Source organism: Cavia porcellus, unplaced genomic scaffold, assembly GCF_034190915.1.
Source record: "Cavia porcellus strain 051 isolate PalLab524CR breed Dunkin Hartley unplaced genomic scaffold, mCavPor4.1 scaffold_1, whole genome shotgun sequence".
NCBI lineage: Eukaryota > Metazoa > Chordata > Mammalia > Rodentia > Caviidae > Cavia > Cavia porcellus.
Window position 1 is genome coordinate 29300352 of NW_026947484.1, and position 27979 is coordinate 29328330.

General features: G+C 40.2%; 1 protein-coding gene across 10 annotated transcripts in view; it reads left to right on the plus strand.

Annotated features, from left to right (window-relative positions):
• Positions 1–13988: 13988 nt before the first annotated feature.
• The window catches only part of Npas3 (neuronal PAS domain protein 3), an 815093-nt gene continuing 801102 nt past the window's right edge, over positions 13989–27979 (plus strand). For 3 of the 10 annotated variants that reach the window (XM_063246603.1, XM_063246606.1, XM_063246645.1), the window contains exon 1: positions 13993–14597. In XM_063246603.1, the coding sequence (XP_063102673.1) occupies positions 14440–14597 (158 nt within the window). In that variant the 5' untranslated portion in view covers positions 13993–14439. Of the gene's footprint in view, positions 14598–18176; positions 18811–19290; positions 27683–27979 lie in introns of those variants that run through there. The other 7 variants (XM_063246583.1, XM_063246612.1, XM_063246621.1 and 4 more) reach the window with 7 other exon arrangements.

Here is a 27979-nt window from a genome sequence, read left to right on the forward strand (position 1 = left end):
TGAATTTGACATGCTGTTATTATATAGACTAGAAAGCTTGCAGAAGGGTAATGGAAAGCCGAAGTCACTTAAGCTGAAAACTAAGCAACAAGCTCAGGGGCCTTCTTTGCATTTTAAATAGAAGTCTCTGCTGGTCATATTGGCACATGCCAGTAATCCCAGCACTTTTAATGGCTAAAGATTTAGTTCAGTATTAAGGTTTCTAGTTTAATCTCCAGTAATAAGGTGTGTGTGTAGGGCAGCAGACGTTATGCTCTTAAGACTTAGATAAAGTCATTGAATTTTAGAATTGATGGAATACTCAGTAGACTCAGGTCTAATGGTCAGGTCACTACTTGGGAAAGACAAGAAGTCTGGTGCATGGATGGAGACATTTGAATAGGTATCTCTAAGTATTGCTCAGACTCCCCTGAACCTTAAGAGCCTGTATAGGAAACCCAACCAGCCATATCAAGAGATATAATGCTTCTTGTGCCCCAGCTTCTTCTCAGCAAAGTGTTGAGTGCTTCATTCCAGGATTTCCTCTACCGTTTCTCTGTGGCTATGTTGATGAGAAGTATAGCCCATATCTATGCAGGGCCTGATAATAGAGAATGTAATCATATCTAAAAGTTGCTGTAATAGTATTTATCAGTAAAAGTTTAGAATGTACCCCTTGTGATTGAAACTTTTAGGGCCCTTGACCAAGGGTATCAAAACATAAGGCCAGATAAAGGACCATTTAGGGACTTCAGGGGAACCTCTTGAAATATAAGATTTCCTTGCAAGGACTTCAGGTACATGATAATCAGCTTTTGATGTGGCACATGTCTTACTTTCTATTTTAATCAAGAAAGGGGACCCAAAGCCTACATCTATATGGTAGCGTTATGACTTGTATCTAGATGCTTCCTGCAAAGCCTCATGCAGTTTAAGACGGGGTTATATAGAGGTGGCTGGAGATCTAGAAGATGTGACTGATTGTTTCATATTTCAGTGTTAGGATTAAGGGTGTGTGATTATTGAATTAGTCCAGGGACTGCATTGACAGCATCCTAACCCTAGTAGATTAGATACAATATAAGAGACAAAAAGAGTCTTTTCTTTCCCCTGTTGCTTTTGCTACTTTGTGAATGCCATGACTACTATGAAGTTCTACTGTATGAGTCCCTCCTTCCAGAAACAACATGTGGTTCAGCTGTGAAGAGGACACGTAGCTGTCAGCTTTCAGTGGTGGTGTCTTCCCAGTACCCTGCCACATGCAAACCAGAGCCACTTTCTCCCCTGAAGGCCTTCAGCAGCCACTGAACAGGCTAGCAGAGCCAGGGCTGGCCATTTCTACCCTGTTTGGAGTCAGAAGCATACAGCCTGGGCACTGTCCTGCCCAAAGACGCCCTGCCCAATTCTGCTTCCTTCCTAGTCAGGTCCACATCCTGAATGCAGTCCTTGCCAAACCCTGCTTCCTGTTTCTTTCTCTTTTACAGGTACCCCTAACTTCCTCCGCCCTAAGCTGTTTTGCATTCCTATCTTAGCAATCAACTCCTTGTCTTTAACTAAAGAACTTGGGAAAAGTAACTTGACTAAAAGCTTATCTTGCCCACTTGTTTCAAGAGCATCTGAACTTTCCCACAGCCACGTTCATGGAAATAGTTTTACCAGTCCCCCATTCCATGAAATCAGGAGCTCCCAAAACTTTCCCTGAGCCTCAGTTTCTCTAAACTGCAGTGCAAGCCATACCTTTGTGGTGAGCAGTTTCAGTAAAAAGTCACCTACAGGAGCTCTTTCAACACTTGTACATTTGTTTGAAAGTAAACTTTAGTCTTCTTTACTGTCTTCTGGTTATATCTTGCAACAGGTCTCCGTGAGATGAGTTTCTAATTTGGTGGTGAGGAGGGCAAGTGATGAGAAGGGCAAGGCTACCTTTAGTGTTAAGCATAGTTTGCTCTTTATTTAATTTTGAAGTTAAAGATTCCAAATATTATTTTGAAGTATTTGCTCGTGTTTTCCTGTCTCAAGGGTACCTCTGTCAGAACTTTGAAGATATTTTATTTCACCGATATTTAATGATCAGTGATTTTAAGGGGGATATGGTTCCTTTTTTCTTACCTTCTTATCCCCCACTAGTTTTAGTCCTTTCCGTCACTTTTATTAAGCTATCTTTGAGTTCAGAAGGCTAAAAGAATTTTTCTTTTAAAAAAGAAAGCTTGCCTACCAGCCAGTTTTATATTTTTCCCCAAGCACTCAACAGTCTAATCTTTTTCCCATTTAAAATGAGAATGAGTTTAGCAAGAAATTGACTCGATTTTAGGACAGGAGCTTCGGGAAGCTCTAATCTCAGTGACAGCTTTAACAAACCAATCCTGCTCCCTGGCCTGCTACATATGGAACAGGACCTGTTCTTTTGGGCCCTCCAGGCAGGAAACTGAGCATCTAAAGCATGATTGTGGGGACTCTATTGGTTTGTTCTTCTGTACTTTGAGGATCTGGGGTCTTTGCAGTATATCCCCTACCCTTTTAGAAGTGGAAGAATTTGGAAAAGAAATTGGATGTTGGCTGCCTTTGAAATGTTTGCTCTAATTTTATTATCCATGCAGCTCCCAAACTGGTGATATTTAGAAATTCCTTGATATCTGGGTTTTTAAAAAGGAATATCTTTGTTTTTGTTTTCTTTTTATACAGAAAAAGAAATGACATAAACTTCATTGGCTAGGATGGGAATGTCTTGCCTCAGAAAAAAATAGTATCATAATAATCTGTAATGTTTGTCAGTTATTAATAATTATCCATAACAGTGATCCTCAAACTTTAAACTATATCATCATCACCTGTAGGGCATTTTAAAGCGTGGATTGCTAACTTCATTCTCAGAGTGTTTTATTCCATAGGTGGTGATTGAGCATTTGTATTCAAATAAGCTAAGAGGTGAGAATATGTTGGTTTGGGACCTCAAGAGAACCACTGATCTATGTCATTGCTATCATTACACAATGTTGCAAGGTCAGGGAAACCAAAATTTCTATGAACATCCTAACTCTACAAAAGTACTATGAGTGATAACAAAACGAACTTAATAGGGAAAGTTAAAAAGCTGGTTAATTTCAGGACACAGTATTAAAATATAAATGCCGTCATTATTTCTTCAGTCTGATTGGTAGTGTTGCATTCCTTTGTTTCTTACAGAAAGTGTATAGGCTATCAATTGTTTGTAAAACAATGACTGAAAACTGTGAAAGAAAAACTATGTTGAGAACGCTTCAGTTATCCCAAATATTTCCCTGAGTCTGCGGCAATTTATGAAATTTTTCCATTTGTAAAAGTGAAGCTAATAAAATGTGCTTATTGGGCTATTATGAAGGTGAAAAGAGACAGTATGCATAGAATTCCTAAAAGTGCCTACTCGGTAGCGGTAGTAGATAATCAAGAAATACTCATCTTTCATTTCATTTCTTTCCACATCTTACCACTTTATTTATGGGTGCTTAAAAAGATATCTTTGTGCTACACCCTGATAAATAGGAGAAAGGGACATATAAAGTATTAAATCTCGGATTGCTTTTCATTAGATAATACAAAGATTGGAATTGGGGGATTTAAAATCTTTTTAAAAAATAGAGATTAGGTGAGAGGAACATCTTCATTATAGCAAAAACATTGTTTTTTACTATTACTTTAAACTCAAAATTTTTTTCTCCCCCCCCCCCCTTCACTGCATTCTTTCCTCTTCCAAGAGGATCTCACAATGTTGCCCCAGTGGCCTTAAAATCCTAGACTCAAGCCATCGTTCCTCAGCCTGCAAAGTACCTGGGACTTCAGGCTTTCCCACCAGGCCTGGCTGTCCAAATTTGATTTGCATTATTTCCAAATCTATGTAAAACTGTTAATACTAGCCATACTTAGAAATATATTTGCATATCAAGCATTATAATAAACCCTTTATGTTGTTTTCACTTTATTTCATCCTAATCATAACCCTGTGATGTCTTTTCTGACTTTTAGCAGGTATTTGTTCATTTCTGTCTCTTTTTTTCCCTATAGTGAGAGCTTCACCTGAGCAGGTGCTTAGCACATTACCCTATTACAGCCCTTCTGCCTAAAAGAATATTTGACAGTTAGTGGTCTAATGGAGAATTATTGTAATGAAGGATTATTTCTAATGTTTTAGATTCAGATTAGGTGGATCTCTTTTTAATGTCAAGTGGATATTTAATGTGTATGTTTCCCTTCTACAATACTAACAATCAGGATCTTTGTTTGGTCACATTGCTTTGTAATACAGACTTCATATCCAGCACATTTTGCAGCCAATTGTGGTCATGTGACTTACTATTGCCCAATAGTATGTGAGGAAACTAGGTCCCACCTTCAAAACATTAAAAGGACTACACATACGTTTCTCTGCCATATTCATGGTACTTCTGTCTACTCCTGATAATTTGAATGTGGTGTCTGATTATCTTGGACTGCAGAGATTTTTTCAAAGCTCCTGACATGGTAGAACAAGATAGAAGGGGCACATTTTCCTCAATAAGGAGTAGTCATTCTTGGAATATTTATTTATAAATATTTACATAACAGAGAAATAAACTTCTATCTTATATTAGCCATTAATTTCTGTTTCTGTTATGCAGTGCCAAGAAGATATAGTACATAGTGTACAGTATTTTACTTCTATACTTTTATTTTTTTATAGAAAAATTGCAAATGAAATCATAGTAATTTTACATCTTTAGCAACAAGGAAATTTCTAATTGAAAATATCATGTATCATTCTTCTAAATCAAACAAATAGGATTAGCAAAAATTTTAAATTTAAGGGTTGGGGGTTTAACTCAGCAATATAAGTGCCTGCCTGGCAAGTACAAGGTCATGAGTTTGATACCCAGTACCAAAAATAATAATAATAATAATAATAATAATAATAATAATAATAAATTAAATTAAATTTGAACAATTGGCTTAGATCTCTTCCCTTATATACTCTCAGCTAATCTTCCTCAAGTCTGCAGTTTTCACTGGCTATGGTTTTTAAGAGGGCTCATTTCTATGTCAAAATAAGTTAAAATTACAAGTTATCTTAGTGCTGTGCAAAGGTATATAGGTAATATTCTTCTGATACACATCTTCTTTTATGTTCTTTATGACACAAACATTAAAAAATTGTTTGTAGTGATAAACCAGCCAACAAACTGACTCTGGAACTTTCATCAGGAATACATCTGACTGCTGGGCACGGTGGCGTATGCCTGTACTCCTAGTATTCAGGAGGCTGAGGCAGGAGGATTGTTGTGAATTTGAGATAGGCCTGGGCTACAAAGTGAACTCAAGGCCAGCCTGAGCTTCATAGTGAGACCTGGCCTAAAAAAATACATATATGTATATATATGGCAATCAGAATATAATTCTTGGACAAGATTATGTTACAATACTTTCTATATTAAGTGACTGATTCTTCAGTGGTCTATCATCTCTTTGAGTTACCTATCCTTTTGTTTAAAAATCACTAATAATAGTGATCTAAATTTTATATTTGTGATTTTATTTTAAAGAGCAAAAAACAGAAACTAAAAACAAGAGACATACAAACAACAAGAATAACAAAAAACCAAAAACAATAACAATATAGACTTTGAAAACAAAATGGTAGGAATTTAACAATGGTTGTAATATTGTGTATTGTTATCTTCAAAAGAGTTACTTAGATTACCAGATACAGACATACAAAATTGATCTAATCGTGTAAGTATTAACTTCGAAAGTTTGAATTACACTCCTAGTCTGTACTTTGAGCAGCTGTCCAGGGTACTTAAATAAAAATAATTATTGTAAATACTTAAATTATAGATTACCCCCTTTTTCTTTTTAAGAATGTGAAAATCCCTTGCATGATAATTCAATTTATTTTTCCATTTTGCACAAAGATTTTGATATCCTCCTGTTGGAGAATAGTCATGAACATTAAGAAAATTACTTGTGATTGCCTTTGAAGACCATTTTAGAAGGATTATGCAATGCATTCAGAATAGTGTTCTATTGTTTTGCTCATGGGGTAGAGACTAGGTAATTAAAGATTATATCTACATAAATTGTACACTGAGATGACATTGAGTTAACAGACTCCTCCCCCCAGTGCAAAAATTTTTCATCTGAATTTCCTAGTAAGGTGGTTATCTTGTTTTGTTAAAACAGGACAAGTAATAAAGGTTTAAAAAAAACTCTCAGGCAGCTTCTCAGGTACTGAATGATGAAAAGCTTTTTTCTAACATGGAAATTAATCTAGCTCTTCATGTATGTCATCTTTCCATCTTCGTGGAATAGCCTGTTGATTTCTGTACACCCTTTACTTTCTTAAGCATAGAGGAATAATGAAGTTTCTGCCCTCAGATCTTCATTTCAGCATCTCAAATATTTTAATTGCTTTCCTCAATACTATACCCATTCCCCAAATGAAAAAACAAGGTTGTTTTTTTTGAGTGTTATATAAAACTGAAATCCTAAGTGCAATATTGGTAAGACTCTGTTAATGATTTGATAGTAAGTCAATACATAAATATGAAGGGCATTTTTACTCAAAAATGGCAGAAACTAGAGCCTAAGCATTTTGTTTTATAAATATGGAACACCTTTTTTAGTACTGCAGTTTGAACCCAATGCTTCGTATATATTAGGCAAGCACTATGCCATTGAGCTACTTCCCAAACCACCTCTTATTCTTGAAACAATAACTGACATTCCATGGTTACTCAGCCTTGAGTATCTGATGCTGGCCAAATTGTTGATGAATGAATACCATGTCTCTGTCACTTCAAAGGCAAAAACTGAGTATTTGATTACCAATAATAATAGTGTTTGATCTCTCATATAAAACTTAGAATTTTAGAAAACATATAGCCATTATTGTGAAGGAACAGTTTCCCAATGCTTCAGAGCTTTACCAGTTGGGTTGGTTTAGGGATATTAACAAATATGATTGTTGATTTGTGTAATTAAATGAGTCAATATTCAAAATATTTGCATAACCTAGTTAGTCAATATTTTAAAAATTATCAGTGCATGATTATATAAAACCATGAATGGATGAAAAAACACAGATCAACAAATTGGACCATAGTATGAATAGATTTTTCATTTTTCTTTTTTTTTTTGTTGTTTCTTTTATTGAATAGCTTTTTCATATTACTCTAGATTCTATGTTTCTTAGGAAATACTCTTTTTGAGTTTTGGTATAATAACAAAGGAGAAAATCCATAATGATCTTAAAAGCCTATTAAAATTTAAATTATCTTTTTTTTCAAAATATGTAACTGCATGAGGCTGAATTTTCTTATTATAATAAAAACCATATTATAACAGATTAGTTACAGAGGAGATGTAGGAATCTGTCTTTTGTTAAGGCAGAAAATAAAGAAAATCAAAAAAATTAAAATTATATCACTTTTTTGGTTTTAGATTAAAAACCTGTCATTAAAGTGCTATTTATGTTACATAATGATTTTAGCAGAGTTATTGCTTGAGTACACTATTAAATAAGGAATTCTTATGTATGTTTTAACTTTGGATACAGTAAATATTGAGAAAAGTGATGAATGTAATCTAAGTCACTTTTAGTGGCACAAATTTTTTAAGAGTTAAAGGACAAATTCAAGCCTATCCTTGGCAACTTAGTGACATGCTAAGATCCTATCTCAAAATAAAAAATAAAACAAAAATGGTGGTGGGGGGAAGATATAGTTAAGTACAAAAGCTCTGGGTTCAAGTCCCAGAAATAACACACACACACACACACACACACACACACACACACACACACACACAGAGTTTTAAAAGGGGAGCTGGAGCCTAAGAATGTTTGTGAATTACTCCTGCACTGAGGGATACACTGATGAAAGACTGAAGTGATTCTGATAGATTCAAAAGATTTGTAAAATCTCAAATATTCCTGTATTCAAGAATAGTTGGGGCTGGAGATTTAGCTTAGCGGCATAAGCGCCTGCCTTGCAAGCAGGCAGTCGTGAGTTCGATCCCTGGTACCGATAAAAATGAAAAAGACAAAAAAATAGTCAAAAGAGGATCTGAATTAAATTTATACTTGTGAAGCTCTTTTATTTTACGCCTCTATACATTCTATATAGGCCTGATGTTAGAAGTTTACTCTTTTATATAAAGCAGAACTTTATGCCCCAGAAAAATACTCCTGACTTTAGAGAACACCCAACATACTTTTTTTGGGGGGGCCTCTTTTTTGAGACAGGGTCTGTATGCAGTTCAGGCTGGCCTTGAACTCACTTTGTAGCCCAGGCTGGTCTTGAACTCGCAACGATGCTCCTGCCTCAGCCTCCTGAGTGCTGGGATTACAGGCATGAGCCACCATGCCCGACTCACCCAAAATACTTTTAGGTTGTGTCTTTCCTTACTTTGATTTTAGGTATAGTGTTGGAGAGTTTAGAAGGAACAACTTTTTAGACATGTCAACATTCGTAAATAGAATGTATAAATATTTCATAATTTGTCTGGGTACTAATGGAGACATTTTCCATCTCCACAGAGAACTCAAAAGGAACCTAGAGATTGTTCCAATGGGAATCATCACCTTAAGTAATTAACATGGGCCTAGCACTTACTAAACACTTTATGTACTTTATATCAACTAATTCATAGCACAGTCCTTTGAGAACTGTATTACTAGTTTTACAAAAAAAGGAATGAAAGTGAGACTTGGAAAGAGTAAACAAATTATTTGAAATCACTCCTTGTAAATGGTAGATCTGTACTCAACCAGATTGCAGGATTCTTGCCCCGTGCTCTGAAATGTTTTACTGCTATTCTCCTTTGCTCTCACCTCCCATGCCACTTTTTTGCTCTTTCCATATATTTATTGCTGACTTTTGGATATTTTTGCAGTTTGTTTCTTTACATACTTACCTCTTTAAAGCAAGAGCATGTAAAGAACTTGTCCTTAGCTACTCATTCAACATGTAGCAAAGTTAAGATTTTCTATCATAAACATTCTAGATCAGTGGTTCTCAAATAAGGTTCCTGGGGTGACTGCATCTTCATTACCCAGGAACTCGTTAGAAACACTAATTAATGGCTCTATTCCAGACTTACAGAAATTTGCTTTTAATAAACCCTTCTTGTAATTCTGGTGCCCACTAATGTCTGAGAAGCATTCCTTCTAGGTGAAGGGACATAACAGTCTAATAAAAACAGAATAGTTAACTCAGCATGGAGCTTAATAAAACCATTTGTTTTATTTACTGGATGATTAGGTTTATACAATGTCTTATCTTCCCCCCAAATGAAAAATTTATGTAAAAACTCATCTAATATGGTTATTTTCATTTTGAAAAAAAACTTTTAATTCAAAGCAATTAAGTACTCCTTCAGTCAGGCATTGAATTAATACTTTTACAGTCAATAAGATAATTGTGCAAAGATACACATCCATTGGCTACATGAATATGTTTACTTGGAGGAACCAAATCAAAAAGAAACAAAAATTGCAGTTAGCACAGTATACAGTTTTCACTGAAACAAAAACTAGAACAGGTTGCTGGATCTGTGGTTCTAATACCAACTCACGTGGTAGAGGCTCCATGCATTTTTAAATTATGTCAATGATAATAGAAGAATCAAAGCTAGAACCAGCAATTTGGACTACTTAGCAATTGCAGGCAGGTTTAAAATAATATTCCTAAAAACTGCAGATACTTAAACTCCAAAATCAAATCCTTTATCATGAGAAATTAACCAAAAGCAAGACAGTTGTTTAAAGGCAAATTCACCTATTGAATATATTGAGAGTATTTAATTATTTCATATTTGAGTATAAACTTAATGAGATTCCATTGATTTGCACATGTTTGGAAATAATATATGCTATGATGTATGGATATTTGCACCAAAAATGTAGATCTGAGACCTTTCCCATTGACATTAATTTTTCTAAACAACTCTTTCTTCCTGACAGCCTGCTACGGAGTTTAAAATATAACTAAAAGATTTTCCTTTTTAACTAAACCTCTTCTTTTTCTAGCTATATATTTATCAAGTCCTTTGAGAGTTAGTTTAGCATAATAGCTTGAGATATTTCAGTGTTTGACATATGTAGTAATAAGATAAAAAAAATCCTCAGAACTCTTTTATATATTATATATGGACATACATATATTATAAATAATGACTTATTAAATATTCTCTTTTAATTCCTTAGTTTCCCTTCTAGAATATCAAAAAGACTATATTGCTAAGTTTATGTTATTTTTCCTCCCCTGACATTATTGTTTTGCTTCTGAATGGACTAGAGAACATATTAATAGCATGGAAAATTTAGCAGTAGGAGCTTGAATTCAATTTGGATTGAGGAATGAAGATGGAAAATTGGTTAAATCAAATATTTAACCCCTCTACAGAATGTAAAATCTCCTTCGCATGGTACTGCAGGACCATAATATTAGTTCATGGCTCCTCCCACGATGGAATCTCCGAGACTATTGTGTATTATCATATGAGTTTCTTTAAAGAAAAAAAATCCCTTATTATAGCATAATCATTTCAATAAAAACACCCAACATTTCAGGGCAAATCATTTCTTACTCTTATTCATTGCATATGAATTTTTTATTCTATTTATTTCCTGTTTTGCTTTATCTTATTCTGATCTTTCTATACTATTTTATTTTCCTCCTAAAACTAGATACAATCAAGCTTTGTAACCTTTTCTCTCCTGTCATTGGAACCTTCTGACAACAAATAGTAAAAACCTAACCTCAAACCATTTGAATAAATGAAAATAAATTTCTAGAGCATGAATACTTTTATCATCTGAGCAAGAGACACAGTTGTATACTGACAACAAGTATGGAGATGTAAATCTGTAATTGCAACAACTGTGTACACATCATACATAAGTATTCAGTGTTATAAGAATATGTAGTGCCATTCTCTATCTTTACATGCACCGCTATGTGGATTTGTGGGAAGGATATGATATAACATAAGAAAGTATAGTTTAGTGTTAACTGGAACACTTTTGGTTGGGTGAATGCCAAAGCAACTTTCAAAATATTTCAAAACAGCTGCCAGCATGTAAAGATTTTAACTGAAGTAGCAGAGTAATGAATCTGAATTACTAATGAGAGAATAAACTTATATTTCGCTTAAGGTCCTTAATGAACATGAAGATAAGCAGATCCAATAAGGAATCTGTCTCTTACGCATGCAAACCAACCTTCTGAGACTGTTTGTGTGAGGATAAAATACTGAACCAGACTTTACATATGCATTTTAAGGTAATGTATTGTTCAAGTCTACTTTGATTACTTTGTGTATTTCTATTTTAGAAATGACAGTTTCTGGAGGGTAGAAGTCATTAATTCTCTTAAACATGCACAATTGAAATGCTAGAACTTTGAAGCTAAATGTGCTCATTTAACAATTTTATTAGTGTAATATGTAATTGAAGGGGCTTCAGTGTATGCAGTTTTTAAAGTCTAAGGAGATCTCACATAGTCCTTATAATGGGACAGTTTTATCCTTTAGTCTTCCAAGAAAAACTTGTCTTCCAAAAAGTAAAGGAAACAAGGTCTACATTTGCAGCTTAGGTAAGCAGTGAATAAAATGCAATTTCTGGCCCTTTCTAACCATAGAATTTGCATTGAAACAATTAAAGAAGTGGTATTTTTGTCCCTAAATGTAACTCATTCTTGATCGTGCAGAAAGACTTTAAAAGGAAACTCATTTTCTAAGAATTCCACTCTTTTGATCAGAAATGGTTTCTCTCACTTTTGCCTCACTTGGCACACAGGGACTTTTTCTTGATCAACACGATATAGCTTGGAATATTGTATAGACGCTCCTAAACACACATGTTGGATGGAGCCACTAGGTGGAAGTCCCCATCATTGGTGGCAGATTCAGTACTATTCATAATAATTCAGACAAATACTATTTTATAGAAAACCACTGCTTGCATTCATCAGCATCTACTGGGCTTGCTTGGGCCTATACTGCTGGCTTGACTCATAGAAGAAAACTTCCTAATTCCTGGAAACCTTCTGGACCTCTTTGGCAAGGGCATGAACTCCGTTTCTTTCAACAGAAGCCTGTGCAGAGCCTAGGACTGGAATTTGAGATCTCTTCAGATCCGGCCTGAGATCAAGAGCTGTGGAGGCCACAGCCTAGATACCCAAGGACGACCCAGCAACCAGAGCACCCACTCTTGTCTTTCTAACAAGGCGGCTTTCCTTTAAGCCAGCACAGCTCCCAGGCTCCCAACCCTGGTCCAAGACCTTGGCGCTTGGCTGCTGAACAAGGTTTAGGAAATGAAAGCCTAAACCAGAAAACGACCCAAAAGGCCAGTCAGGACCTCGATTAGATCTTCAGCTAACTCGTGGGATCCCCCGCACGAGCCCACAGATGCTCATTACGATTCTTTTGACGTGCAACACGTGGGGGACGAAGCAGCTCCATATCTCTTGGTATTATCTGCCGTCCAAAGCATTTTCTTTGAGAGGAAAATGGAAACGCAGCTGCGCCTTGGGCCCGGCCAGCGAGAGCTTCCCTCCCTCTGTCTCCCTGCGGCTGTCCGGCGCGGGAGGCTCCTCCGGAAACTGACTTGGGTTAGGGAAGCTCCAAGGTTGCCGAGGCAGGCGCGGATGCCGCTGGGACTAGGGCTCGCCTTTGTGCGGTTTGGCCATTTTCCAGAGCCAGCAGGTTGGGAGGGGATGCCTGGCTCTGCAGCGAGGCAGCGTCTGGCCCCTTGCACCACCGTGTGCGGGGACGCTGGGCTGGGCGGTCTCCGCCACTCTCCGCTTTGGAAACTTCTGGCCAATCCGTCCTGCCCCTTTGGGCCCCGGCCTGCCAGCAGTGCCCCCAACTCAAAGGGGTAAGCAGGTGCCTCGCGGGGCGAGGCGCAATGGGGCGAGGGACCAGGAGATGCAGCAGGGTCACCACGCTCCGCTGAGCCCAAGTTGGCTTTCAGCGGAATGTGCGGCGACCCCTAGTCTCCGGCCTGCGGTGCCCAGGCCTAGGCATATGGCAGCTCCAAGGAGAAGAGAACGCTTAGGGAAGTCCCAGCAGCACCAGCAAAGCGGGACAACGAGTATGGGCGCGCAAAGGGATGGGAGCCTGAGCCAGGCATCCCTCTGAGGCTGTGCCCAAAGCTCGCAACTCGCTGCAACTCGCTCCAGCTCACCAGCCGGAAGAGAGAGGAGGAAATGGGGCAATGGGGGGTCCTGCGCAGGGGGTGGGGTAAAGGATCAACTTCCACGTACAGCCCCTAGCCAAGTGTGGAGTGCAAGCCGTCACTTAAAAGGCGCACCCAAAGTACAAAGATCTCTCCTCTCTCTCCAACGAAACACTGATGTAACAATGTAGAGAAGTAACAGAGAGACGCAAGGAAATAAATGCACGTGTTTTCTCTTTTTGTTTCCCTGGTGGTTGGAATTTGCAGAGTTTGTCTAAATTGTGGCTGCTAATTTATTCGTTTCATTGGTCGCGAGGGGCATGTAGTGATGGGTCATTGGGGCGCACCCAGATCCCTGTAGCAGGACCCACAGTCCGCACTTCACAAGTTTACCCAGGACCAACTCGTTCACCCGTTAGAAGCGGGAAGAGTCCTTTCTTATAAGGGAGCAAACTCTCCATTGCACAAAAGCACCCCCCCGCCCCCCCCCCGACACACTTCGCACACCATCTCTGCTGGATAAGCATCAAGTTCTGGAAGAACCCAACTTGAGCTTGGCCACGGTCGCGCTGCACCGTCTTCTGAAGGCGGGCGGAGAGGTGTCCCAGCGGGGAGGGGACGCTCAGCGCCCCCATAGCTACATGCTCGGGCAGGAGTCCAGGTTGCTGGAAGCTGCTAGCCTGCCTGGATGGTGGTTATTTCTCTAGAGAAAGGAGGGGAGAGAGCGCGCTTCGGTCTTGCACTTTGGGTCGGAAGTGTGCGGTGTGTGTGTGTGTGTGTGTGTGTGTGTGTGTGTAGAGGGGGGCGGGAAAGAAATGCACCCTGCACTGCCCGTCATTCCCTTGCACCGGCCAAGTCCTCGTCAAGCCTCCCGGTGCATCCTTCCTCCGCCACCCCCTCCCCTTCTTCCTTCAGCTGGGCTCGCGCGGCGCAGCCGGAGCAGCCAGTGAGAGCAACATCCTGAAAAGAGGGGGGAGCACCACTGCCCCCCAAAAGGGAAAAAAGGCCCCACCCTGACACGTTTTGCTGTTTGCAAGTCCCTTGCACGCCCCCCGCACCTCCTCCTCGCGCTCGCGGCCCCCCCCAGCCCGCTGCGCTCACATCAAAGCGCCTCTCCGCCGCGCACAGTGGCCGCGGCTCACTAATGGGATTGCAGGCTGGTGCTTGGCTCCGCTGCTGCCGCCCTCGCTGCTCGCGCTGCTGCCGCCGCCGGTCGAGCCGGAGCCCCCGCCAGCCCGAGCCCAGAGCCGCCGCGCCTGGGGGCCGAAGCCGCAGCGATGATCCGAATCTTTCCGGATTTCAGCGTGCAGGTGACGGCTGCGGCGGCCGGCGGGGCGGCCGCGGGGGTGCCTGCCGGCGCGGGCATGGGGAGGGCCGGCGCCGCGGCCAACGGCACCCCGCAGAACGTCCAGGGCATCACCTCCTACCAGCAGCGGTGAGTAGTCCCGCCTGAGCTGGGATAGTGTCCCTGCCCGGGGGTGCTGGGGTGGGACTCACTTTGCCTCTGTTGTTTGCCTTACAACGCACATGCACATCACTAGGGTTCACTTTGCCTGCCCTCGTTCTATAGACAAGGAGAGAAAAAAAATTCACAATCCGAGTTGAAAAGCACCCCAGTGCCCTGGCGAAGTGAAAACCATCCTTTGCCCTCCGCCTGGCCCGCTATCTAGAGCTTCAGACCGGAGTAGCGGAAGAGTTGCAGCGAAGTCTGCGACGCCGCACAAGGTGCTTTTGCAAAGTTTTGGATCCGGTTCCCTTCTTGGCAGAATTTTCTCAGTGCCTCTGCCTGGTGCGGATCTACGCTGACGGGCACCTAGGGGAGCAATTGATCACCGGAGGCTGATTGATCATTTGTTTCCAAACAGAATAGGACCGATTTTCACGTGCAGCGGTAAATTTGCAAGTCTACATAATAGTGTTATCGTGTCACCTGTTACTACAGGGAAATACAGCATGAAATCCGAGTCTTTTTGGCGCTGTTAAGTACTCATTTTAAACACATTCTAATGCAAATGGGTAAGATTCAGAGACACAAGTTAGGAAGTAAATTTTACAAAGTTAGAGAAGGGGGAGAGGAGGAAGTTTTTAAGCCTTATTTGTATATATTTCTCCTAGACATATTTGTAAATTAAGAAAATATGTAACACTAAAATAGCAAATATTCTTTGATTTTACTAGGAAAGAAAGAGAAAAAATCTTTACCATCACCAACATTCGTAGACCCTAAATTTTTCCTTAAGGACAATTTCCCATTTTCCAAGATATTATTGAAAATGTAACCCACAAAGATGCGCTGGGAAAAACTACCAATGTAGTAATAAAGATAAGCTCCCCACTTGTGGGGCTGAATTTTATGGAAGATGGAAGAAAAAAAAAAGACATGAAAATGTGAAATTAAATATTTGTGTTTCCCAGATTGCACACGATTAAACATCTGAGAGATTTGCCAATGGCATTTAACTTAAAATATACACAATGCATAATTCAAATAACAGTTCCTATTTTTACCTTGTATTTAAAACTTCATTGATTTGAGAACCTTTGATTTGAACCAACAGTATTTAAATTGAAAAGGTTAAGATAATCCATCATTGCCATATTTTTGTACCTTCTAACCAATGGCCCAGTGACCATAGCAGGTTTTGCATCATACATTGAGTGTTTTTCAAGTTCATGCCCAGTATTTCAAATGCTCTGTAGAAGACTCCATTATATGCAGTGCTTATTGTTGGAAGTTTTAAAAAGAATCTTGAAAATGATGCAAAAAGAGGCTATTCCTCATCAAAGAGATTTTGACTTAAATTATTTTAGTCTTGTTTTACTTCAGTGATTACAAGAACCTTTACTACAAAAAGATCTGGTATCTTTCAAACATAAAAAGACAGGAAAAGAATTGGATTTTTCCTTTTCATGGTCCAGGTATATTTTTTTGTCATTTATGAAACATTTAAATGATAATATCAGCTATCACTAACTAGAAAGTTCCAGCAATCGTTACAATAGTGTGGTCCTCAAAGTAGGGAATCAAGGGTCAGAAATGTCAGATGGCCTTTGGATGATTTCAGGGCCCTCCAGGGAACTTGAGCTAACCTTTAAGATAAATTGGCATAAGGAGTAGTCATGAATTTTCAGTCTTTAGGTTTGCTCTGAGTGTTGGAGTTGTGCTTCTAAAAAGACTGTATTGAGCCAGTTTTCCCTCCAGTCAAGAGCATCCAGGGGTAGTTCCTTCCCCTTATCCCTTGCTGCCTCAGCATTGACAGCTGCACTAGTGCCTGGCACCTTTGTCACTGAATTTGGACCACTTGTCAAACCTCCAGATCCACTGTGTTTCCAAAGGACTATGACTGTAAAAAGCATCAACTCTAAACTTTAGCCTTTGGGCTATAGTATTCCTTCCCTCACATTTTATATTTTCTTACATTGACAGCTGGGAAGATGATAGCTGTGAAAAATGTAGCCTTTGGTTTTGTTACTCAGATGTGATGACACCTGTGACTGTTTTCAATTTTAGTTAATTTGGGGGCAGAAGAGTGAGTCATGTGGGGCAAGAAGATTATTGGCAAGTGTTTGAGGTAAGGTCTGAGTCAGGAGTCTCCTGTCCTCTGACACTTCATCAAGATTGTGGGCCACGAAAATGTCAGGCTTAAGGGACTCTGAGCAGAAAGACTAGCCTCCACAAGACCTGAATATGTTTGGTAAAGTGAATAGTGACACAGCATTTTACCAAAATATTTTTAAGTCATTCTTGGGAGTCTCACAAGAAAGTGACAGGAGGGAAGATTTCTCAAACAGAGTGGTCTTTCAGTTGGGACACCACAAGCTTCTCTCATTGGGCAGAAAGCCCAAAAGGACTGTCCTGGGACCAGAACTTCCAACTAGCAATATTCTCCCTTCTCCACCAGCCCATTTTGTCCTGGAAGCAACGTTTGACACTGGTTCATTTCTCACTCTCGTTTTTTTCTACCTGTAGAGTGTACTCCAAAGATAAGTCCAACACCATTATATATATTTAACACCTCTGCTACATAAAACACATGCTTTCTTTGTAACTTTCCAAGTTTCAGCCCTATTTTACTGAAGCGAAGGGGACCCTCTTTTTAGGTCTTTCCTCCTGAAGTTTAAAGCAAAATGCAAAGCCTCACATGGGACTGAGGTTGGTTATTTTTCCTCAGGTTCTCTCATTTATTCAAAGTAGAAATGCTTTGGAGTTCTTCTTGCCAGGTTGACAATAGAGCTGACCAAGTCTTTACATGAAAAGATGCCCTTCCACTGCAGAGAGGCTTAGCGCAGAAAACACTCCAAGGTCTATCAAGTTAACAGGAGTCCAACTCTGGCCCTGCATTTAGTCTTCAGGTCTGTAGGCCTTGCTGAGCTGTAAAATGGGAGGCTGCTGGACTATACCCTAGAGGCCAGCAGCCCAGTCCCGGGTAACAGGATTAGTGTCGGGAAAGCTGTTTGTACCTAACAGCCTTTTAAGGTCCGTGGACTCACCAGTGGACTCCGGGGTCTGTATATTTGTATATGAGTGAATAATGCAGATACTCAGGCACCGGGGACGCTGCTGAAAGCACCAGAGCCACAAGGTGCCAGTGCGGCAGCTGCGCGGCTCTCAGGGCTTTCCTGGCTGCTGGCTGGGACCAGCACCGCCCTCCCTCACCCAGCCACCGCGTGGATTTCCGCTGCCCCGGGAGGCGCGCCCGGGACAGCGTCCTGCCCCAGCTCACTCCTGTGGCCTCCCGGTTCCTCTGCTTCTTTTTTCCTCCTGGCAGCGTACACCAGGGAAGGGAAGTGTTTGAAACTGCAACTGAGTGGCGTTGTTGCGCCAGCAGCCGAGTCTCCTAGTCCCCCAACGAGGGGGGGGGGGGTGTCTGCGTGCGCCAGAGTGCTCTGGAGCAAAGCAGCTGGAAAATGCCCAGAAATACTTTCACAGCGGTCAAGCTGGGAACCCCCAGCGTGTCCTCCCCCTCCCCGCGCGCCCCGGCCTAGGCCCGCAGCCCCGCTGGGAGGGGAGGGTGTGCGCCCCACCTGCCGCGGGACAGGCTCGGGTGGCGGGCGGGGGGGGGGAGGGTGCCCGGCGGCGCGCGAGGCTGCGCCCGAGGCGGCGGGGCCCTGGGCCGCCGGGCGGCCGCTCCCCCCGCCGCCGCTCCCCCTCCTCCGCCGGCGCTCGCCGCGGCGCTAGGCTGGGCTCGGGAGCCCGGGCGGCCCGGGCCGCGGGCGCTCTGCGGCGCATGGACGGCGGCGGCGCCCGGCGAGCAGGGGGAGGAGAAGGCGCAGGCGGCGGAGGAGGCGGCGACCCGCGGCAGGCAGCTCCGGCGGCGCGAGGGGGCGGCCGGCCGCCGGCGAGGCTCCGGCCCCGGCCACACTACTTTTCCGTAGCCTTCCTGCCTCAGCAGCACGGCCGCCGCCGCCGCCCCCCTCCCACGGCCACGGCCACGGCCACGGTCACGGCCGCCGCCCGCCGGGCAGCCGCTGCGCGCCGCGCACTCCCGCACTCACTCCCGCCACCCCACGCACACGCGCGCCCCCGCCCTCCCACGCCCCCCACCTCGGGAGAGGGGAGAGAGGCAAAAAGTAAGAGAGAAAAAAAATAGCAGGAAGATGGCGCCCACCAAGCCCAGCTTTCAGCAGGATCCTTCCAGGCGAGAACGGTAACACTTTTCTGTTTATTGAACCTGCCGCCGGGCCGCCGGCTCCCGCCCTCCCCGCGCCGCCGCCGAGGGGCTCCGGGCCGCCGCCCGGCCGCCTGCCCGCGGGGACCGCGTCGGGGGCTGAGGCGAGCGCTCGCCCGGCTCCCCGCGCGCATTGTCCGCCCCGCGGCGGCGGAGGAGGCGCCGGTGGCGCGAGCAGTCGCACCTCCTCGGCTCGGCGAATGGAGTGACTCGCTGACAGAAAAAAAGAAATAAATAAAACAGAGAGAGAGAGGAAAAAAAAGAAAAGAGAAAACGAAAAAAGCAAAAAGAGAAACAAACAAAAAAGAAGGCGCCGCTGCGTGCCGGGGCGCAGCGGCAGGGTGGGGGCCGGGGGATCCCCGGGGCCGCCGCGGGTCCCCTGGCAGCTGCTCTCGAGGAAGGGAGCGAGGCTGGGGAGGGGGAGGGAAGCGGGCGGGAAGGGGAGGAGGGGCGGAGGAGGAGGGGAGGAGGAGGCCGGGGCGGGAGCGCGGAGCTCGCGCCAGGCCCCGACTGTGCCGCGCAGGGGCCGTCTCGCCTCCGCGGGTGCTGCTAGGCCGGGCCGGGCGGAGCGAGGGCGCCGCCGCCTCCCGCAGCCCATCCTGCGCCAGCAACCCCAGCAACTTGTGGGTGCCCAGCCCCGTCCTCTCCTCTCACCCTTCCCACCTCTCCACTCACCCCCCTCCGCCCCCAGGAGAAATAAAAAAAGAAAAAATAAAAAAAAAGCCCTTAAATCCAAATAAGCCAACAAACAGCGAGATCCAAAAGGTGTCAGCAGTTGGAGCATCTGTGCCCCCTTAGTTACTGTTTGGAGATCTGTGTTTTAAAAAGTTCCTGGAGAGAATTGCATATCCAGGCAAGGAGCTCAGTGGAGCATGTCAGTTTGAAGTTAGTTAAACTAGTAGAGCCAAAGGGAAAGGGAGTTGGTGTTCAAAATACCCTTAACTGCTTTATGTGAGGAGCATTGTTGGGTTTCAGAGTAACTAAGCATCCCGCCCCCAACCCCAACGTGGTTTCCCTCCCGCTGTCCACCCAGCCTACTTTGTTTGGAATCCCATTTGCTGTTAATTGACAGAATTAATGACATTAATTGCATGTAGCATATCGGCTTGAGTCAAGTGAATATCTCTTTCTGTCTCGTAAGAGGAAAGGTTCAGTGGGAAGTATGAAATGTTACCCATTGATTCCTGTGGAAAACAAACAAGGTCAGACATATGAACCCCTACCCCCAAACAAGGACGTTTATTTTCCCCAATAGCTTAGGGGATCTTGAAAAGTAGCTGAGGAAGTACTTAGTTGCAAGATTTTTTTATTATTATTACAGGGACAATTTGATTTTTGATATCATGTAAGTTTTATACATCAGGATAGGTAGATACTCATTTAAAAAGCTTCTTTTATTCAATTGCTTGTTTTCTTCATATAATGACAGCAGAATTATCAAGATTAAGGAAATACTTCTGTTAAACAGGTACATAATTGACTGTAACTTGTAGGTAATCCTGTAAAAATCATGTCAGAGAGTAAATCATACATGATCCAGTTTTTAAAGATGTCAAATACTATGCACATTAACCATTGTTTCCCAACTAGAAAACCTGACATCTCTAAGTAGCAGAGAAGGAACATTTAGTTCATGGTACAAATGTTTAATGAGAAATTCACATATTAAATACTTTACTCTGGTAGGCAGAAAAATTTTATTTCTCAGAGCATCTTGCAAGCCTTTTAGTAATTACTTTAACATGGTGATGAATACTTTTTGAAATCAAAATATATTGTTATTGATTTCGTTTTCCTTCCTTCTTTCCTTCCTTCCTTCCTTCCTTCCTTCCTTTCTTGCTTCCCTAGTTCTGTTGGTAGTAAATGTGTTTACTGGGATGGCCCCAGTAATCTCTGTAGCAGAGACCTATTTGTGTGCCATTTTGGGAATTTCTCTGAGATAGGAATCTCGAAGATAGAATTAATTTCTAGGGGAAACTTCATAGCCTGTGCATGAGAGCGTTCTTTATCACCTGTCTCCATTTGGCATTCGAAGAAGGTAAATCAAAGTGTGCGATTTGTTATTCTGCTCCACTTGAGAGCAGAACTAAATAACACTTGGTCTGAAATTCTGATTGAAGTTGTAGGAGGATATACTGTATTTAATTTAATGCCCTTTAATAGCATCTTCTTGTTCAGCTTGGATGCTGTCATTTAAAGGTTGGATCTGAGAAAGTTTAACCTATAGGGAGAGGGAGGAGTAATAAACGGGCTAGGGGACAGTAGGAGCACTGTAGAGGAGAGGAATGAAGGAGTCATAAGCTGTTTCAAACTGTAATAACCACAAACTTGGCCCATTACCCAAACAGTTGTTTTATGCCCCCAAGGATCACTTTGTTATCAGGATTTTAAATGCTCTTAACACTTTAAGTGTAAACATTATATGTGCATGTTGATGTGGTTAGGTAATGAGAAGAGGGAAATCAGTTCAGGAGAGGTTTGTTTTTCATAGTTACTTGCTTTAACAGAGTAGTCTTTCACCTTTATTTGCACCCTATGCCTAGGATTTACCAGTTAGTAGCAGTATTTCTCTAACCACAGTTCAACGCAAATGCTTAGAAAAGATGAGTTTCTGTGGACATGTTTTCAGTTGTGTCCTCCCCATTTATTTAAAAAATGTTTTCCAAATCATTGATTTCACAAAGGTGTTTATGGATACTTTTATTCTTTACTGCTTTTCAAATACACCCATAATCAAAACTTGCAGAGAAAAAAAATGTCTTTTGAATCATCTTGTTTATTTATGAAGTGTCTGGCCTGCATGTAATAATACAGTACAGACATCATCTCCTTATAATAATGTTTACAACATAAAGAAGCTTGTTCCTGATAATGTCTTTGGTTTCTATTTACTGGTCTTTAAATTTCTCTGAATCACAAGTACAGCAAGTGCTTTCTTTAGGGTCTGAAAGAACAAGTTTGAAAATCTTTTATGTAAAACTTGTTTGATTTTCTTTAAACTCCAATAGACTGCAATTTATGTAGCACTGCCACAGTGTTCACTATGTGGACGTATAACCAAGAAAATTAGAGAGAAGTGTCAAGCATGTGATGTGCCCATGCTGGTTTGCAAAGAGTGCAGAGCTTTGTCTGAAAAAGTAAAGGTGGAGGTGCAGACTTTTTTTTAAAAAATAAGGATTTTTTTCTACGGTGTAAGCTTAAACAGTGATAAATGATGATATGCGTTGTCTACCACTTGCTTATATATATAAATAGCTTTGCAAGATTGCTTAAATGATAATCGAAAATATGAAATAGGATGGCCTTCATATCACAAGGCCAAGGGTCTACAAATGGAAAAACTGAAATAATGAAATATTTCCAAGGCAACAGACTGTCAACAAGAACCGTAATGCATGGGCATATCATAGATCCACAAGAGAGGATATTGCATCGTAGCTCCAGAGTCAGGAGTGATCATTATTACACAGGACCCTCCCACATTACAACGTCCTTTCAGATTTCTAATTTCTGATTTGTGAATTGAGAGACAGAACTACTCTAAGAGTGTAATATGTCAATCACTAGACTTGATTGGATACACTAAGCAAACTAGAATTCAAAATCATTTGATGTATTTTGGTTTTAAACAAACTTATGTGAGGCCACTTAGTGGCATTATGCATAAAGTTTTCTTTCTTAAAAATATGACTTTTTTACTGAAAGTTATGCATATATGATAACATCTCTCTCAGCAATGAATTAGTAAGAGTTATATTATCCTTTAAATAAAACTGATAAATTAGAGTAGTTTAATAGTTTTAATAATATGAATTTTGATCTTACCCTGAAATTTGTCTCTCTAGTGGTTGCTCCTGGTCCCCCTTGATTCTTTCCCTGCCCCAGATTTCACTGAGACTCCTGATTTCACTGAGACCCCCTGGCATGGTGACATTGTGTCTGGTGGAAGCAGGACCTACTCATCAGCATCCCATGCTCTGTGGTGAGGCTTCCTGTGACAAGAAGTGTGTGTGTGTGTGTGTGTGTGTGTGTGCGTACATACGTATTTTTATGAAGCAATGCTTTTGGATGAGGGTTTTTAAAATAGCTTTAATATAGTTATTTTGAGGCTGTAGTAGAGCTTCATATTTTGGGATATTTATGGGTATATATCATAAAAGTTTTCAGTCACTCTTAGTATTGTTTTACCTCATAAATTTTTTCAAGTGCTTTACTAATAATAATGGCCCTAGTGTAAACTTTAGACTGTTTGGTTTTTCTGAAATTTTTTCAGAACCACTAAATTTAAAGAAAATTTAAGGAAAATTAAGCATACTGGAGAGCAGACCTAGCCACCTTAGTGCATGCTATGTTCATATGCTCATTTATTGTACATTGAAGCATTTCATCATTAGCATCTTTTTTAAAGATCTCCATTGCTATTTGTTTGGAATGTAACTTCAGGTATTTTATAGACATATCTTTAATTGCTTAGATGAATAAGACTTAAACTTAGTGAAGAAATCACTATGTGGAAAATTTTAGTTGATCAGTTTATTAAGTATTACTCTTTAACTTTTAAATGCTACTATGGTTACATATAATGGAATATTTAAATGTGTAATTAGGTGAGAACTTGAAGAATTTATGCTAAAATTCAGTTGTTTAAATTTAATGATGTTAGTATTTTTGCTGTAAATAGTGGCCTTTTTTTCTTCCTTCTAGAGCAGCGTAATAAACCAACTGTAACAGAATGGTATTTTTACTGCGCTGGGCCTCATTAGTGTGAATAGGATGTTTGCACTATTAAGTTTGATAGAACCTTACATACTAGAATAATTTGTAGTAATATTAGTAATATTACAGTGCATAAACAGGACATGGCTTAGTAAGAACACAGTGACTGCTATTGTATCTGAAACGCCCAGGGCAATGACCAAAGTGAGGGACACTTGAACTTGTCTGTAGACATTTGTGAAGCACAATTTTTTGGTAAATTAATGGTGATACTTGTAAAAACATTATGAGAAATAAGGTGATGATCCTATGTTGCTATGACTTACAGCGCTTTTGGCCATAGAGTACTATTATTGGTAGGTTCTTTCATTCAGCTTTATTTATTGAAGCTGCATCATGGACCATATGATTGTGCTAGGGATAATACTAAATAATATGCCCCAAGAGCAGCTTGTTTGAATGGCCTTTACATTGGACAAGCCAAATCTTATAGTCAGAAAATACCCTTATCTAAAAGAGTAAATAATACAGAATTATAAATAAAAAGCTTTTTCACTTTTTTAAGCTTTGTATTCTGGGAGGACAGGCATCTAATTAAAAAAAATATTATAATTAATGACTATAAAGTGATTAAGGGATCTTGTAGGGAAGAAAGAATAGATGCTGTATAAATATAAGTGAAATTTAACAAATTTTAAAAAGATGTTTTGATGAAATTTGAAAATAGGTTACATAGGATAATGAGCATTCATTGGACGTTACCCTGTTTCAGACCCGGTATTTAGTACTTCACAGCGATTTTCTCATTAACTTTCCCCAATGCTGTATAAGGGGGGAGTGTTAATATTCCATTTATGGATGTGGACTTATGTGGACTTAGCCACATGTCATCTTTGTACCTTAACACCCATGTGAAGGTGTTTGGACTTCTCAAAATCAGATTTCTGAGCCAAATGGCAGAGTTCCAAAGGCAGAAAGAATGGTTATGCTTGTGGATAGTGAACTACCTGTCCTCTCCACCACTTCAGAAGCACAGGGTTTATAACATGATAGGAGGAATCAATATTTAAAATATTCCCTCCTCACTCTTCACATGCTGATAGTTTGGTAGGCAAGCGCTACAGTAGTGTAAATTTCAGAGCAAAGTTTTAGCTGAATGGTTTTAGAAGAATCTGTTTGCCAGCGACACATACCTGGTGGCAGCGTTTATCGTGCTCAAGGCCTCTTCTCTGCTTGTAGCCATGCCTCACAGTGCCCCTCAGTTTGTGGATGAGGCATTTTTGTTTTGTAATAGTTTGGCCACTGAGTGAGTAGGAGCAGCTTCATAAGGGTTTGTTAATAACACACTTTAGTACCCAATGTATTTCTGGATATAGTCTTTTGAAATATACAAGGACTTGTAAACTTGGCCTTCTGCAAAGTTATCTGGCATCATGATATGAAAGTAGTGCATTTATGCAGCACTATGTACTAATAAACAGGTATAATTATATGGGCTTTACATATACTAATTCTTTTAATTAGAAATATAAGTACTTAAATGGTAGACCATTATTTAGTCTTCCCATACACACATTCAAAGATACCTTTAAGAGGCGAACATCTTTGGTAACATGTTGATTTTTATATGCCTGTTACTAACGGGTTGGTTCGGGTGCTAACAGTTCTTTGACGCAAACTGTACTTCAGGAAACTTTTTTAGCCTAGATTCTATGACTATTCTTTGATAGATTGCAGTGGTAGACCAGCATGTCAGATTTACCTTCATATTTTGATTTGAAACCTTCAATTAAATAGCTTCTTTAAGAAAAACAAAATGTATAATGGGAATTTGAGGGCTTAAAAGACTAGGTAAACAGTGCTTGAGTATTTATAAAGAAAGTATTTTGCTTTTCTGTCTTAATTAATATTCACTTTCACATTCAGCAAGTTTCCTGTTCACGTAAAAATGTTGCCTGCTAAAATATTGGTAGTTGCTTATTTAGAGAAATGTTTTATTAAAATACTGAGGATGAAAACCAAAGGTCAATAGAAAGTATAGATGAAAAATAGGCTACAAAATTTAAAACAGCAGTCAAATCATAAAAGAAATTATAACTGCTTGTCATATTTTTTTATCATGGGCATGGTAATGCAGAATTAAAGGGCTATAGTTTAGATACCTACCTAAAACATTAATACTTACAATCTTTATGTCAAATAATTTAGAATGTAGTGTCATACAGTGCTTTAAGAATACTTTATAGAATCATAAGTCATTTTGGTATTCTCTGTCTCATTATGTCTGATAGACTGGCTGTTTCATCTGTAAGATTTGTAAAAATATTTATAAAAATTTTATTGCAAAGAAAAAGACTTAATATTGTATTAAGGATCATCTGTATATGAAGACAGGTGTAATAAACACCTGTTTCCTAAATCTCTGAATTTTCCTTTCCACTGTGCCACTATAGAAAAAGGTGCTGGTTTTAAACTTCATGCAGGAAATATTTTACTCAGAAAGAGTGAAGTACTGTATTTTGTTGGTGGGTAAGCCAAGTGATTAAAATGGCTTGTAAAATCCCTCTCTCTAGTCCTAGAAAATGGAGACATCAAGGCATAAAGTTATGCAGTTACTATGCATTACACTGATTAATCTTGTACCTAACTGTATTTCTGGTATTATCTTTTGAAATATACAATCTCATATTTTTCCTGCAAAACTTATTTTCAGGATATACTTCTGAAAAATATTTGTATTGTGTTCATTTATATGAAGCACATTTTATTATACTGGACATGGTATGTGCAGTTCATATAGAAGGCATTCACACATATACTGTTTACAACATAAATTATATAAAATGTGTACCAGATATACTATGTTTGTCTGTCTGCCAAAGGAACAAAAATATTGCAAAGATATCTTGAGTGGATTATAAATGTCTTATTTTAGATTGAGTTAAATTTAAATATTTGCGGTGGGTTGGTAACTTTTTTTGTTTTCCTAATGCTGTAAGGAAAAAGTAGGCTCATCATTTTTTTGCACATTTTTATTGTTCTGTGTAAATGTAATTTGTTAATCCTGTGAAATTTGTCATAGATAAATTTGCTTGGATTATCTTGTCACCACCGTATCTGCATTCTTTTGTTCATTGCTTATTCATAATTTAGCAGTCTGGCAGTGAGCCTTTTTGGGATGCTCACAAAAGATATATGACCTCTACCAGCTGCTACTATAACCTGCAGAATGCACAGCAAGACATTAGAAACGTGAGGATTCCTCTACTGATTAAAGTGCTCTTCATTTAAACAGTCTGTTCATAAGAATCTCAGGAATCTCTTGCTACTAGCAGTTTTGAGTTTTTTTCTGCCTAACAAAATTAGTTCTAACAATTGAATCTTCATGTGATATGAATTTTTCAGTTTATCGAAAGGAACTTAATTCCTTGTGTACTGTTTTTTCTTTATATCTAAATACTTAAAATTTTTCATATTTAGGTAGTGTCAAAGTTCTCCCAAAAAATGAGTTTTTCAGGAAAAGCAGAATGGAGAGTAGAGTAGCTCTATCACATTCTAATCTTTGAAGAAATGGTTGGCTTAATCTTGTTTGAATTCAAGTACTTTATAGTTTATATTCTAAATACTCCATATTATATAATATGTGGCAGACATTAAAAATGTTACTTGGATAGGTTTTGATTATTTTGAATTAATTTAATGTATGAATTTGTCTTCTCTCCCTCTCTCCCTCTCTCCCCCCTCTCTTTTTCTCTCTCTCTCTCTCAATCAGCAGATCAGTTTATGAGTAATGGTTAGTTTTTGCCTCTCTTCCGTGCAGGCATATGATTACAGTTCAAAATAATTCATTGCTAATCCATGCAGTATTGGTTCATCTCCATCACTCTATTCTGTGATTAGAGCCTCAGGCCTGCTGCCTTGCTTCCTGCCTTGATTTTCTTTAACTGCAACCCTTGTTTTAATATAGTTCTGTAGTCACCACTCTTCTACCAGCTCATTTCCATTCCTCATATATATCGATTGCAGTAGATTAATATTTATTTGAAGCTATTTTTCAGACTTTGTGAAAAATGTATTCATTTCTTACCATGAATCTTCATCCACAAGGAGGGGGAGAAGGCAAAGTGGAGCTCAGGTATGCAACTCTTCCTTGGAGAGTGAAACTATTGCTTTTGCAATCTGAATTCTTTGCTCTGGTCAGGGATTTTTCTTGTTCAGGCAAACCAGGAGGTTTAGCTTCCTTGAAACATTTTTACAGTTTAAGTTACAATGTTAACAGTTTAACTCTTATTTGTTTGTAACAGTTCTAGAATGACTTTCTACATGCTATATACCCAGTGCAATCACCATAACATACAATGATCAGGTTGCATTGACTATTTCTAGACAGGGACACAAAGCTGTCATTTTGCTTAGCATCAGAATCTGCCAA